We start from the raw sequence: 15,422 nt of genomic DNA on the forward strand, positions 1-15,422 counted from the left end.
TTTTTTTTTTTGATACTGATAACGCATTTTTTTTTGCCTATGCGTTTATAGGAAATGAAAAAAAATATTATCGATTGCACAAGATCACGAATCTGAACGCGTTCTGATGATGACCTGTTACGATATGTTACCAAGTTGACTTGGCTACGATCGAAATAAAACAAAATCTTATACAGTTGAACCTCGCATAACGAGCATTTCGCTTAACGAGCAAAATTAATTGTAAGAAAAATGACTCGCTTAACGAACGACGTTTTGCATAACGAGTGACGATGAGAAGAGAAGTATGCCTTCTACATCATTTTTAAAACTTGTGTACACATATTATGTGTATTTTTGAATATGTTTCACTATACCAGTAATTTTGGTATGGATTAAACTCGTTAAACGAGTTTCTACTGTGCACACATTGTTTACTGGATAATTGTAATAATAAAATTGTAATTATAATTGTGAAAACAGTCAATTAATCGAAAATGTCTTAATTAATATATCAGAATTAAACTTAAATTGATGATTAAATTCAGTCAATTATTCGATAATTAATTAGCAAAGAAGAAAAATGATAAGTTAACGTCAATTTCCACTGTTTAATTGCACTAATTAGTTTCATACAGAAATAGATATGTTAACTAACGTTAAAAACATACAAAAAAAATAATGATTGTTTACGTGAAATGTAAGTTTTATACTTATTATAAATTGATCAATTAAAAAACAAAAATTAATCAAAAATTAAGAAATTTTGTTAAAACTTTTTGATAATAGTCAATTTCTCAAAATGAATGCACTTTTTGTAAGGTAAAGTTATCTAATTAACAACTCACTTTATTCGCTTTTGATTGTACTTCGTTGGGGTTCTGAACGAAACTGAATGCAGTGGCGACAAGGAGCGCGCTTTTATTGTGATGTAGATGAACGCCAAAAACGAGGTGCAAAAACAATATTTGTTGATATTCGGGATCTGTAATCATCATTTATTCTAAAATAGAAGCATTTTGGAATAAATGATGATTATAAGCCGATAGCACTTGAGACAGTTCGACATTATCTTATTCAATAAAAAAAAAGGAAATTTCAAAGGTCGGGAATATTATTATGCACAGATTGTTAAATCCCAAAAGGACATTTAAACATCTTATTTTGTTGATGTTTCTTTTTTAATTATATTTTTTTTTAGTAAATTAATTAGACTTGGAATATTGTTATCAGACTTTGGATTTGATGAGTATTTACTAGTTTTTTCTGTCTTTATTACCTGTATCGAATACAAAGTGCAAATTGCTTATTGAACATAGAAATAATAGACAGATTAGAGTTTTAAAAGTATAAGAAAGATAAGCGCTCCAACATTGTAAAAAAAAATAAATCGAAGACATAGAACAAGTAAAAACCCGCTCAAAATACCAGTTCCAAGGAGCGTGCCAAAAGAACCGAAGCTGTAAAAAAATTGTAAATAAACAAAATGGTAAAAAATAGAGGTTAATTAAAGAAGTTGATCAAAAAAATTCATTCAAAAAAAAAAAAATGTTTTGCGTCAAATTATGTATTCATTCATTAATTAGTCAATCATCAATGTTTTTATATATTTCATTCAAATATTTTTAATTATGATTAGAAAACAAAAAAATTCAAAAACATCATTATGCAGGTAACTTGATTTATTCAGCAAATTTTAACCCTGAACAAACAAACAAACAAAAATTGACATTTTATTTTCGCAAATACTTCAAGATGTAAATGATAATAAAATAAAATCCAGATATCAATGTAGAGACAGTTTGGCATTATCTTGTTTCATAAGAAAAGTAAACGCCAAAGGTCGATAATGTGTGTAATGCGTTAATTTTAAATATTGCAACAATATCTAAGTATGAACATGAAAATCGGATGATTTGGGTTGAGATTCAGACGGAATTTGTTGTTGCCGTGTCTCTCCTTTATCGAATAACAAATTTTGTTATTAATTAAAGGATATATTTCGCAATTCTTTACTTTAATTGTCAATTTAATTAAACTAAATGTTCTGTAAGCAATTGAAAAAAATAGTGAAAATTTGGACTTTAATTTACTTAGAACATTCTGGATAATCTTATTTGTTTTTAAATAATTGAATATGAATGTTTCCGTTGCCTGACTACGCGGATATAAAATACAAAGTGCAACCGGCGAATAAAGTCTATGAATCATATGGCGATTACAGTAGAAAAGTTTTGAAAATATTATTTTATTGTAATGAATAAATTCAACGTAATGAATCAAATGAATAAATTGATAGAAATATTGGAAATAGATAGGATTTAGAAGATTATTAAATTTAAATTGAAAAGACTGAAAATTTCGTAATAAATGTAGTAATTTCAAAATATGTAAATAAACAATTTTAATCTAGTAAATAACATTTCATCACTTGATTCATACATTTCATCATTTCTATGTTATAAAATCTAAGGCATTTAAATATTATGAATCGTTGATACATGATTTATTATATCTTAATTTTGTTAAAGTTTACCATTTGATTTATGTCTTTAAATTTTATAAACTTAATTTCATCTTTAACAAATTCTTAATCAGTGGCATTCGCAAGCCCGACTACCGAAATCCCATCTATCGAAATCCCGAAGTTCAAAATCCCGACAATCGAAATCTCGGCTGGCTCAAAATCCCGACTATATCGAAATATTGACATTGTCTTTTATTATTATATATTTCTACAATAACATTTTTATGGTAGTCAGGATTTCGATATAGTCGGGATTTTGATTGTCGGGATTATGGTAGTCGGCATTTTGATATAGTCGGGATTTCGAACGTCAGGATTTCAATAGATTGTAAGCCTAATTGTAAACTTGCACACTAAATCCATTGTATAATCATTTATTATAGGCTACCCACAACTCAAATTCACTAAAGTTTACTTTTATTTTAACACATAGATCAAACGTTTTTAATTGACATTTAATTTATTTCAATTTATTGAAACAATTTAATAACAAATTCTTTAAACATAAAAGTTTTAATTTTAAGAATTGAATTATATGTTAATTGTGATTGTGTTTATTTATCACAATTAACAAATCCGTACTTTAAGAATTAGAAATAAGTATCTTAACTTTATCACTATTGTGATTTTTCTGTTTCTGGAAGAGCTTTACTGCATGTAGAAGATCAAATCAGTTCTTCATGTTAACAATTTGATGATGTATATGAGGTAGCCTATAACGAATCATATGTTGGCAATAGTGATAATTTAAAATTTTCAACAAAGCGTACCAAAATTGAACGGCTGTTAAAAGTCGTGCGTGAAATAAAGAAGCCCATGTTTGTGGATGCTGCAGAATGTTGTGATTTGTGAAATATTTATCTTTGGCGCATAAACTTCTTCGATACCGCAGAAAAGGTTCACCCGGAGAGCTGAATTAAAGAGATCAAGATGTCGTTCAGTTTTGGAAATACGACGCAAAACACGTTCGGAGCAGCGGCAAAACGTAAGAACGCTTTGGATAGGTTATGTTTTTGTTATAAATGTCATTGTGTTTTTTTTATGTTATTGTATATTGTAATTTTAGGTATTTCTAATTCGTTGTTAGATTCATTGGATTGTTCTTCATTGTTACAGAATTACAAATTTATTATTTTTTTGATGTTTCAATATTATGAAACATGTCATTAGTTAAAATTGCAAAGCACACTTTAATTCTTAATTAACATTGGAATTAAAGTCTTTTGTATCATTATAACAACAAATTGTTATATAATTGAGAAGATAGATACAAATTTGGCAGTTGCCAAACTAATTTAACAGAGAGAATAAATTTGAAAGATTTTGTTGCACTTTGAGTTTCATCTTTTATATAAGTTTCATAAATTTGCTTATCAATTTTGTACTTTCAGGAAGTAATATCATTGTTTGTGACAATACATACTTCCATAGAAAACTTCTGTTTTCTGAGAATTTCACTGGTAGAAATAAGTTACTTCAATTCATATCATTGAATCTTAATTTTAGTGGTAGAAAATTAATTTAATAACTAGATATAAATACAAAGTAACTTTTAAATATAATATATAACATAGGAATATATAAGGTTAACATTAGTAATAAATAAATAGAGTGTCAGACACACTTGAAGTGTTAGAATTTATAGCCGGACTTGTCATAATCCATGGCGAGCTCGACTTCATCGGCACCCTTATTATGCTGTTCCTGTTGTTCGACGGATCGGGAATGACTGCTCACGTGCGACTGCATCTGCATCGAATACAGATTCGACCGTTTGTAAGAGATGTAGATCATCAGAAGTATCAATCCGATGGCAAACAATATACCCAATATGACACCGAGGATGATGTACAGCGTTGTATTCTCATCATCGTAATTGGCTGCATGATGGTGTATCATCGTCAGATTGTATTCCTCCTCGCTGTTGCCCATCCAATCAATTAACTGCGTCGTTGCGGAGGTAACAAGACTGTCGGAATTGTCGATGGCTTCGGTGACAACCTCAGCGACGCTCGAATTCACCATCGCATCAATCACCGAGGAGTTGTTCAACATTTCCGTAACGGTTGCACTCGTTTGTATCTCCACCGAAGCCATCGTCGTAACGATCGCACTCTCCATCTTCGTCGTAATCGCACTTTCAGTGACCGCTGGAATTTCTTCGGTGGTGAAGCTTTGAATCACATCCGTCACCACATCTTTCACCGATTGAATCACTTGATCGATGTTCTGTTGGTCATCCTCGACCTGCTGCGACGGAAAGACGAACTGCGGACGGTTGGACATCATCTAAAGAAAAATAACATGATTAAGATACTAATAATATAGTTTAGTTTGTTTTTATTTTACCTTATGGTAGTCGTAATCGTAACCCATGGTGACTTCACTTAACTTAACACAAGGGAAGTTATTCACTAAAACTCTCGAACAGAAATGACTCGAAAGTCGAATCGCGTCTAATATTTATGCTTCCGTGTTATCATGCATTACATCACTCGAGGAATACCCAGAGATTTCGTTCCGTGAATATTGTGGTTTCGTTATTTCCTGTTAAAGAATATGAATGGAAAGACGTTCGACTTTTGATAACGTTTATATGTATTTCTTTCAGGTCTGATAACAAGCGGGAATTTCTATTTACACTTTTTTGCAATTTCTGTTTTTAGCGACGGGATTCGGGGCTCCGATGTTTGGGGCCGCGTCAACGGCCACCACGGCCCCTTCCACGAGCTTCGGCTTTGGTTCGTCAACTTTTGGTGCCGCTGCCCCAACTGCAAATGCCAGCTTTGGGGCGAACACCACCGCTCCGGCCTTTGGAACTTCTTTCGGAATGCCTGCGAAGAGCGCAGCGAATACCACCTTTGGTGGATTCGGCGGGTCCACCACCTTTGGGGCTCCTGCTTCCACGGCTCCGAATTTATTTGGAGCCGCAGCTACGAATAAACCCACACTGTTTGGGGCCACGTCCACACCTAGTCTCTTTTCGACGCAAACCCCAACAACCCCATCGTTGTTTGGGGCTGCGACCACGACGACGCAAGCACCCACTTTGTTTGGGGCTTCGACCACTACGACACCTAGTTTATTTGGTAGTACGGCCACATCGACGCCGAGCCTCTTTGGAAGCAGCTTTGGGGCGACAGCTACAACGGCTGCAGCACCTAGTTTATTCGGAAATACGGCAACCCCTGCCTCCGGAGGATTCAGTCTCTTCGGTAATACAGCCACCACGACGTCTGCGCCTCTTTTCGGAAGCTTTGGCACGAATACAGCCACCAACACTTTTGGAAACACTGGTACCGGCTTCAATTTTGGCGGTTCGAATTCTTTGTTTGGAGCCAAACCCGGTGCACAACAACAGCAACCGAATCAAACTCAACAATCAGGTAAAACTAATTAAAATCAAATGATCTGCCGTTAGATCGCTGTATTCATGACTATACGCAGGGTTGTATTAGATGGATTTTGTTATTGATTAATCATTTTTGATTAATTTTAGCCACTGACATGAAAACTCAACAAACATTGGCTTCGTTCTATGCGATCAACGTATTTGGGGATGAGCGGGACGACATCCTGAAGAAGTGGAACATGCTCCAAGCCTCCTGGGGTACCGGCAAAGGTTTCTACAATTCTGCCCAGCAGCCCGTCGAATACGACAACTGCAATCTGTTCTATAGATTCAAAGCCATTAGTTATTTCGTCATCCCTCAGATGGACAATGCCGACGGGTTAGTCAAGCTGGTCTTCAACAAGAAAGAATCAGAGCTATCGTAAGTTCCGATTCGGTTGTTTAATTTGAGTTGTAAATTGAATTTCAATTGAATGACTGTTTCAGGGCTCAAAAGGCAACAATCATAAGCGGTTTTAATGGAATCCTTGGGAATAAGCCGAACCTCACAGTGAATATAGTTCACGTGAAGGCTGTGTCCGACACAGAATCGGAAGTGATGATTACTGTTAGCGAAAAAGGGGTCACGGGCACCAGCAGGAAAATCCATGCCACAGATTTGGCGGCATTCTTGAATCAGCCCACCCAAAAGCAGCAGTTGGCAGGTGCTGGCGTCACCTACGTTGGGGCTTACATGATGCCATCGAAGGCCCAACTTGCAGAATACCTTAAAGAACCACCACCAGGTAATTATACTTGATGCGAATGCAAATTCGTAATTAACAAAAACTACAATGGATGTGAACATCCGTGGCCGTGCGGTCACTTAGTCAGCGGATAGAAGGAAATATGTTTCCAGCGAAACACGCAATTGAGAAACATTGTCTGTTTACATTGGGAAATATTATGAGTATGACACTTATTAGTTTTGGAGAAGACTTGAAGGCGAAATAGATGATAAATCAAGTGGGACGCGGGGTTTTCAGACGTATACGTCAACGTCTGAAATGTTTCTTATTTCTAAAAATGGAACGTTTTACCACTAATTACTCATATAGTTTTTGTTAAAGTGTAAATGCAGTAATAATCAGAATATTACTAATTAAAACAAATTGAACAGGACAGTTGCAATTCAATAATATCAATTTAGCTCATAAGGAATTGCAATTAACAATCAATTAATTTTGTTCAGGTATTGATGCACAATTATGGAAAGCTGCGCAAATCGACAACCCGAATCCTCAGAAGTATTTGCCGACACCTCTGTCGGGATTCTCCAATTTGAAGAAGCGCATGCTTTGCGAGGAGTTCGAGACTGGATTACATCGCGCCTTCCTCGACAAAGTTCACAAGGATATAATTGAATTGAAGAAGAAACACGCCGCCTCCATAGCTCAGATCGCGGAGCAGAAGCAGAAATTCCTGCAGCTTCAGCACCGCGTCCTCAAGATCTTAGTTAAGCAGGAGAGCACCAGGAACCTGGGTTTGGCACTGCAGCCTCAAGAGGAGTTGCTCAAGGCCAGGCTGGAGTCGATGAATTTGCAGTTGAATATGCCCACGCAATTCAGGGTAATTTTGTTGCTGATTTCTTTTTTTCCGAAAATATTCTATTGTATAACTTATTTCAGGGGAAAATTAACGAGCTGATGAGCACGACCAAAGTGAAGAACGTGTTCGACGGTTGCAAAAGCGAGACGTACGTGCTCGATCCTAAGGTGCAGGAGGATGTCAAGCAGTTTTTGACGATGGAACAGAACGGAATCACGCATCTGATTAGCATTATCAACGAGGATTTGAAGGACCTGAAGGTCATCACCGGCGGAATGAATGAGATACTGATGCGGAATAAATGATTGTCTATTGTTTGTCTTAATTTATATTGGTTTCTTGTTTTTTCGGCTTTGCCAACAATTATGAATACGTCTGTGGTTATGCAACAGAACGAGCAGCCTGCATCACGGTGCTCTTTTACAATAAAGATATTTTTTATTACTTAAGTTTGAAATGCACATTAAAATGCGGTGCTTCGTTTAAACTATTCCGAAATATATTTAAATACGTTGAATTATCATTCTATTGTTTATAGCCCACTAATTTTATCTTTAAATACAACAATAGACTAGGTTTTATGAAACAATTGTTGCAATAATAAAAATGCGCAGATGTGTTGAACTAATGGACAAGTTAGGATTGTATTACAGGAATAATGGAGTAGTAATATTCAGTCATTATAATTTAATGTAAGTATTGAACAACATTACTAAGAATATGCAACCAATGTAGCTTCAATTCAAGTGTTTGTTTTTATTTAATCTAATGATTAAGTAAATATAAACTATTCTCGCATAGTTTCGTGATAACTGTTGCGTAACGCGAATTTCGTGCTTTTCATAACGGCAAACACAAGTTGCATCATTCATTCTTTTTGTTTTTAATAATTTTCCTTATTTACATATTAATTATAAATAGATCCTATATATACAAAGTACTCTCTACATATCACAATTAGATTGCTTCTCTTCTTCGTCTCTTTCTTTTTTTTTGATTATAATCTCTTTCCTGCATAATAACACTAAAAAAACACACGCAAAATATGATGAAAATAAGTTATAATACTGGATGAGGGGTGGAGGATGTGAGAGGATTTGAAGTGGGTTTGGGGATGATTATGATTGATTGTTTTCTGTTTGTGAAATGAAATTAATGTTTTATGCTGAGATCTAATGGGCCGTCGATGTTTGTTTGCAGATCGTACGGCGTGAAGATTTTGATTTTGTTCCATTGCATTTCACCGGATTCTTGGAAGTTGTTCATGAATGCGCCCAAGTTTATAAGCTCGGCGGCTCGCGACAAACAGTTCGAGATGTAACAGTTGTGCGAGCAGTCGCAGTTCTTTTTGGTTTCCGTTTGTTTGATCGTCTTGGTTTCACCTACGAAGTGTTTGTAGGTCTTCACGTGTTTCCGGAGGCTGCTGGGATCCGTGTAGCGCTTCGGACAACCGGGTACCTTGCACTGGTATGGTTTGTCCACCTGATGGGTGCGCGTATGCTTGAAGCGATCGCTGGAATTCGAATAGGCCTTATTGCATCCGACGACTGGACATACGTAGGGCTTTTCGCCGCTGTGCGATCGAGTGTGGATCTTCAAGTTCTCCGCTCGAGAGAAAGACTTTTCGCATTGGAAGCACTGGTGCGGTTTCTCGTTTGTGTGCGTTCTAACATGGACCAACATCTTATATCTGAAGAAAATTTGATTAATTATGTTGTTCTGATTGATTTAGTTATATGTAATTACCTCGCATTGAAACCTCTGTTGTTCCTGGTGCAACCTTCCCATCCGCAGTAGAAGAGCCCTCCTGGGCCGCTCGCAGCGTGTACATTGCTGACGTGCGTGGCGAGTTGATCCAGACTATCGAATTTGATGCCGCAAGATCTCCAGCAACATTGGACCTCGTTCTTCCTGCGGGTTTCGAACTGGTTTATCTCGACGCTCGATATAGAATTCTCGCTGTCGCTCTAATAAAAAATAAAGTTAGTATATCTTCGATACAAAGCAGTTGAGATTATCCTTACTTGTACACTGTTCGGCGATTGCGGAATCATCAGGTCATCTGCCATGCTAGGCGTTTCGAAGAGGTTGAGGTGTTGGAAATTGGGCGGGCTGAAGTTGTAGTACAGCGGACTGCCGACAATCATCCTGTGATCATAGAAAATCATCTTTTTTTCAGTTACGTTTAGTGCGGATCGTCCGTGAGCGTTCACTCGTTGGACAAGACTAATGTTGTTGTGTTGTGATAATATTGGCGATGTGATGATGAGGGTGGGCCCCACAGGGTTTGGTGGGGATAGGTCAAAGTGTCTGAAGACCACTGGGAAACTGGTAAAATCCAGTTCGGATCTTTTACAGCGCGGGATCACCAGCAGATAACTACACTCCGCTTGACCCCAAGAGAACTGGATCCGAGTGGAACACTAATCTTATCACCTCTCCTTCCTTCGATAGTTCCATAATAACAATGCAGACGGACGCAGAAGGAGCATAAGCAGCAGCAACAGCAGCCAATGATCGGGGAGAAAAATTGTACGGATTGGGCGGGAATTTGGACAACCTCCACCTGTAGTATCCCCGCCAGAGCAGACTAGGCGTGTGCTCGCTCTCATCAAAAAAAAAAAACATCTTATCTAATCAGGGATCATGGATGGATGTAGGTGTCTGTCTGGTGGATGAACGATACTCGTCTGCTGGGTATCCTACTTTTTTTTTTGTCGCTTCACGATACAAAGTGCACATAGTCAATGAGACCCGTATTATCAACAAATATTTATTTTCGTTGTCGCATTTTGCCGCAGGTTAATTTTAAATGCAGACACCTCTTTATCTTGTTTGCAAATCGTTCATCCGACCAGCAAACACAGACTGCTGCTGTTGCTTCCAATTATTTATAAACATATGCGTTATTACGTCAATTAGCACAGTAAATCTACCAAATTCAATTCATAAACAATCCAATTTTGCAATTATTATAATGATATTATTCGCACAATCGCCTATTATCTTATCCCAATTATAATTATATAACGAATACTGTAACTTTTTTGATGATTCAAATAAGACTACATTCAAATTGATGATTAAGCGTTCCAGTGGTAACAATCTTGGAAAGTTTTGTTGGTTCCTACATATTATATTACTATATAAACAAGTAAAGTGGTTCAATTGGAAGTCTCCTCTACATTGTTTCATCTTAATGGTGTTTATCAAAGCCTGGCTCTTATACTTTATATTTGTTTACATATAAAAAGTGCATTAATTAAGAGATTGGACACAACACTCAATGATGATCTGACAAAGTTGAACATGAACCAAATTGAATTTTAATACCTCTAGTTAATATACATATTATATAGTAACAACAACTACAGCTCATTGTTTTATATTAAAAAATAATAAGAAAATTCTTGATTTTTCTGTTTTGTTATTATTTTTTTTGTTTTACGATCGTCGAATGAACCGCGACTCTTTCAATACTCTTAATTTCTTTGCATTTGAAGTCGTTGAACTATAGAAACCGTGAATGGAATGTCATTGATAAGTGTATTAATATGAAGAATTGATATAATAAGTTATTTTCTACGAAGATAGAAAAGAAAACTTGTATTAACAAACTTGTATTTAGTGTTTGAGAAATTGAAGAGAGAATTGTTTATGCGTCGAGTCGTCGTTGGAATTACATGAAAATTTGTTTCGAACATCTATAAACGTTTATCATCTGTTTAAAACAAAACAGACCGAGAGCGAAAAACCAGTCGAAACTAGTTATTCAGAAGATTGTTTTCGTGTGAAGGTTTATCGCGACCTCCTGCAAAGCAAAGCACAGCACCGAAAATAACAAGTATAAATAATACAAAATAAAATAAAAATTGAAGCAGACCAAAACAACAACCAGATTTTCTGGAGGTCAGAAAGGCGCTGGTTTCGAAACGTTCAGTGTGTGTGTATGCATGCAATCATCCACTACAGTTTCGGGAACGACTTGCAGGATGGATTGTAGGAAATGTGTGTGTTTTTTTTTGTTGGCGAGGCCGAGAGATGATGCAGAGAAGTAGGAGAGGCGGATTTCTTGACACTTGGCCTCAGAGTTATCAGAATTTTGCACTTGACTGGCTCCGCGAGCGATCGCTGAACAGAAAACATAGGCACGCTCGAAAAAGATCAGAAGAAGGATCCCATTGAGGGGGGGTCCGGTCATCGTAATCTATGTGCAAGAACATTGCTGGTGCGATGCATATGATGATGATACGAGTGTGTTCCTCCGTCGCAACTCTTTACCTCCCGGAGAGGAAGAATATTAATACTACATTATTCTCATACTACCTGTGTGGTATGTCTAAGAGGTGGCCCCCCTTCGCCGCCGGGGCCCCCCCTTTGCGCCCCCGGAGAACCGCGTCGCGCTCAATTTATTATTTAAATACATTTATATTTACAAGACTACCGCGTTTCTTTTTATTTCTCTCTCTATATCTCTATCCTTCTTCATCCACTCCCTGTGCTGCATCTTCCGGCGATGCCACCCACGGCTACGACGATTTTATTTTTAATCGATTTATCTCGCCCGTCTACACGCGCATCTTTTTTTTTTCTCTCTCTCCTCGAAGCCGCCGGTGACGCAAATCGCGTTTTATTTTTAATTAAATTTTGTTACTCTGTGGAATCCGCACCTTCGAAATCTTCCTGGTTTTGTGTAATTCGCATTGCACGCAACCTTTGTTCTCCGTGTTTTTGTTGATGTCTGTCTGGATAATATGTGTCGCACACGTTTGCCAGTACATGCGTGAACGCCAATTGTTATCTCGTCCTTGAAGGTCCTCGCACCGCCCAGACAGCATTTACACTATTTACCGAACCCGAGGATTACTTGCTGACTGATATCCCAAATTTACAATATTTTTTTTTTAATTGTCATTTCTGACATAACTTCAGATTACATAAAGACAATTTCTATAAAAATTGAGTCAATTTGCTAAACTAAGATTTGCCAAATCGCGAATACGTGCTTATCCTTATTCGACACGGCGCGACCTCGTGCTTGATGGCAAGTTAGAAGATATACCTCCTAACAAATGTAAACAAGACGTGCCCTTTGACATTTGTCAAAATTTATATTATAATCCAATTTTTTGACATAACTAAATATTGTGAAAATTTTCTTATATTTAAAAATAATTAACAAAGATTAATTGGAGGATGCGGAATAACGAAGAATACGTATATAAATAAAGTTGTCTCTTGTATTCAAGTAAAAATCATTTAGAACAAACAAGTTTTCGCATAGCTTCAATTAAATCGGAATTTTAACGACACACGCATACAAAAAAATGATTCGTGGAAACAACTTTATTGGTAGTTTTTATCAAACTTCGTTTCTGTTTTAAATTAAGTGAACTAAAGCCAACAACATGTGATTAAAATTAACTTGTTGAACCGAAACGTGGGATAATATCCATAGGGCACTTGATGTTTGACAGCTTACGAAAGTTAAGAAACATATGTCCAAGACACCACTTGAATGAATGGACTAATAGAAATTGAAAAGATCAATTTTTAAACTGTGTTAATACAAATTTGAAAGTGACTTTTGGAATCGAATCTCTGCTTGAATTGTACGAGGATTTGACGAATTAATTGAAGGCGGTGCAAGTCTCAAGGGTATAATGATTTTTTTTTTGTCTACCGCCTGTCGTCATTGTGACTTTAAAAAGGTACTTCTGATGCGTGTGAAAGCGAGACGTGCAATATTGTGTGTGAATGCGTATCATTAATTTATTACTAAATAGATCAAACTACTTATTGATTAGATACAGATGATGGGTTTTTGAATGCATATTCAAATAATAAAAATGCAGAAGATTTTGACTGATAATAGCAAGATTTGTTTATGCGTTTGTGCAAATAATATTGATTGTTTTTCAGTACGAAAACCGTTTGATAATAACCAATTACATAATTAATTAATTAACATAAAGGTGCGTACATACTGTACTTGCGTAGTTTGTATGCACTTTGTATTCAAATAATAAAAATGCAGAAGAGTTTTACCAATAATAGTAAGATTTGTTTATGCGTTTGAGCAAATAATATTGATTGTGTTTCAGTACGAAAACCGTTTGATAATAACCAATTACATAATTAATTAATTAACATAAAGGTGTGTACACACTGTACTTGCGTAGTTTGTATGCACTTTGTATTCAAATAATAAAAATGCAGAAGAGTTTTACCAATAATAGTAAGATTTGTTTATGCGTTTGAGCAAATAATATTGATTGTGTTTCAGTACGAAAACCGTTTGATAATAACCAATTACATAATTAATTAATTAACATAAAGGTGTGTACACACTGTACTTGCGTAGTTTGTATGCACTTTGTAAATGTGATGGTTCCAGAAAAAAGGCAAAGTTCGAGTATATCACCAAAAATAAAACGGATTTTGAAATAGAATATTGATTACATGATTCAAATATGGTCACCGATTTAAACTCCAAAGGTCTTGAAATAAATCCAATTTTTTTTTTTGATCATCCGATTTGGCCAAATAAAGTCCCGACTCCAAATTTGTAATCTTTGAATGAAATGAAATCAAAATATACTTTCCGTGTTTGGAAATTCCATCCTTTTGCGTGTTGATTATTATATCAGCGTTTTAATTAGTCAGTTGTTTCTCAATAAGCGAACTAATCTGCAATTAAGCAATTTTGTCTAAAAATATTAGTTCAATTATTTAGGAAGAAAAAAACGTGACCTACAGTAATTTATTGATATTGAATGAAATCGTCCAAAGTTTATGAATTTGCAAATGTTTAGATTTAGTATGAATATAATGAGAATTAAGTAGTATTTCCTAAATTTGACAAAGCGAAATGACTTATGTCATAATTTTTTTTCCATGGAAACAAGATAACTTGTTTAACTTGTCTAAGAAAACTCTTAAATTTGAAATAATCTGTCTGGCAGATAAAAAAAAACATACATAACAAAAATTTTACAATTTTAAGTGAATTGAAAATTCAATTTGAAATGTAAAATTAGTTCAAAAAGTATTTGCTATGTAATTAATTAGTATAATCTAATTGGAAATAAAAATTGAAATTTACAAACAAAAAAAATTAACTTAAAATCAAATTTATGTTTTCTTTTTGCTAAAACAAAATATATTTATAGGAATTATGTTTGTTGAAGAAGTTGATAAAATATTTTAATAATTTTTAGAATGTTGTTGTTATTGTAATTGCTGGTGATAACAAATTGATGTTTGCTTTAAATTTATTGAATGTCCGAAAACGAGAAGATGAATTGCATAATTTATTTGATAATAATAGCAATAAATCTTTTTTGGATTTTTGTTGTTGTTGTTGTAATAACTTTACTGATAAGTAATTAGTTTTTAAAATAGTGTTAAAATTCGTTGCGAATTTGGATAAAAATGTGCGTGGAGATTTGAATGTTGGGTCAAGATGGGAAAAAAGTGTAAAATTCTTACCGTGCTGGCGCGTACTGTGGCACAGTGTGGCTTTGCTTTGTGGTTAATCAAAAGGTGTCCACTTAAAAACTGAAGAGCAAAAGAGGATCAAACAACACCACTCATACACGTACACTCACACATCCAACGCACTCTCTCACACACGGTCACAATAATACCACGACGACCTACGACAGAAATTTTCTAAAACTGCTCCTCATGTCCCCTGCATACACACACACATATATACACACCATCCTCGACCACAGTGGTGTTAACTTCTTCTTCTTGTTCTTCTCTTCTTTTTTTCCTCTCCCATTCCGAATTACTACTATATATATATGTGTGTGTGTATGTGTGAGGACGAAGAAGGTGAAAGAATGGTTAAAGATGACGAAGAAAGAGACAGCGTCGTATATATATATATATATAAAATGAAAAGAAGACAAAAAAAACACATGTTATAGGCATCCGACCAGATGGTGGGTTCGGGCGGCCCATCGGGCG

The 15,422-nt window shown here is 35.5% G+C and overlaps 4 protein-coding genes across 5 annotated transcripts in view; 1 reads left to right on the forward strand and 3 right to left on the reverse strand.

Moving 5' to 3' along the window:
• Positions 1 to 898, reverse strand: part of LOC108569014 (acyl-CoA Delta(11) desaturase-like) — a 4,976-nt gene extending 4,078 nt beyond the window's left edge. The window contains exon 1 of the mRNA XM_017930394.1: positions 828 to 898. The gene's annotated coding sequence lies outside the window, so the exon portion shown is untranslated. The remainder of the gene's footprint in view (positions 1 to 827) is intronic.
• A 2,366-nt stretch (positions 899 to 3,264) lies between these two features.
• Positions 3,265 to 7,962, forward strand: LOC108569013 (nuclear pore complex protein Nup54). Its single transcript, XM_017930393.1, has 6 exons — positions 3,265 to 3,491; positions 5,173 to 5,892; positions 6,006 to 6,279; positions 6,345 to 6,643; positions 7,090 to 7,466; positions 7,526 to 7,962. Exons 1-6 carry the CDS (start codon positions 3,437 to 3,439, stop codon positions 7,748 to 7,750), a joined length of 1,950 nt encoding a protein of 649 aa, XP_017785882.1. The 5' UTR covers positions 3,265 to 3,436; the 3' UTR covers positions 7,751 to 7,962.
• Positions 4,079 to 5,094, reverse strand: LOC108569015. Of its 2 annotated transcripts, XM_017930396.1 has the most exons (3): positions 4,856 to 5,094; positions 4,627 to 4,795; positions 4,079 to 4,593 (listed from the first exon to the last, which is right to left on the reverse strand). In XM_017930396.1, exons 1-3 carry the CDS (start codon positions 4,880 to 4,882, stop codon positions 4,139 to 4,141), a joined length of 651 nt encoding a protein of 216 aa, XP_017785885.1. In that variant the 5' UTR covers positions 4,883 to 5,094; the 3' UTR covers positions 4,079 to 4,138. The 2 variants fall into 2 exon arrangements, with proteins under 2 accessions (XP_017785885.1, XP_017785884.1); XM_017930395.1 differs by having other exon boundaries at positions 4,079 to 4,795; positions 4,856 to 5,093.
• A 166-nt stretch (positions 7,963 to 8,128) lies between the features above and the next one.
• On the reverse strand, positions 8,129 to 11,790 carry LOC108569012 (zinc finger protein GLIS2 homolog). Its single transcript, XM_017930392.1, has 4 exons — positions 11,772 to 11,790; positions 9,470 to 9,593; positions 9,192 to 9,412; positions 8,129 to 9,135 (listed from the first exon to the last, which is right to left on the reverse strand). The coding sequence occupies exons 2-4, from the start codon at positions 9,590 to 9,592 to the stop codon at positions 8,598 to 8,600; spliced, it is 882 nt and encodes a 293-aa protein (XP_017785881.1). The 5' UTR covers position 9,593; positions 11,772 to 11,790; the 3' UTR covers positions 8,129 to 8,597.
• Positions 11,791 to 15,422: the final 3,632 nt, after the last annotated feature.

Source organism: Nicrophorus vespilloides, unplaced genomic scaffold (assembly GCF_001412225.1).
Source record: "Nicrophorus vespilloides isolate i.1.1-1 unplaced genomic scaffold, Nicve_v1.0, whole genome shotgun sequence".
NCBI classification, from domain to species: domain Eukaryota; kingdom Metazoa; phylum Arthropoda; class Insecta; order Coleoptera; family Silphidae; genus Nicrophorus; species Nicrophorus vespilloides.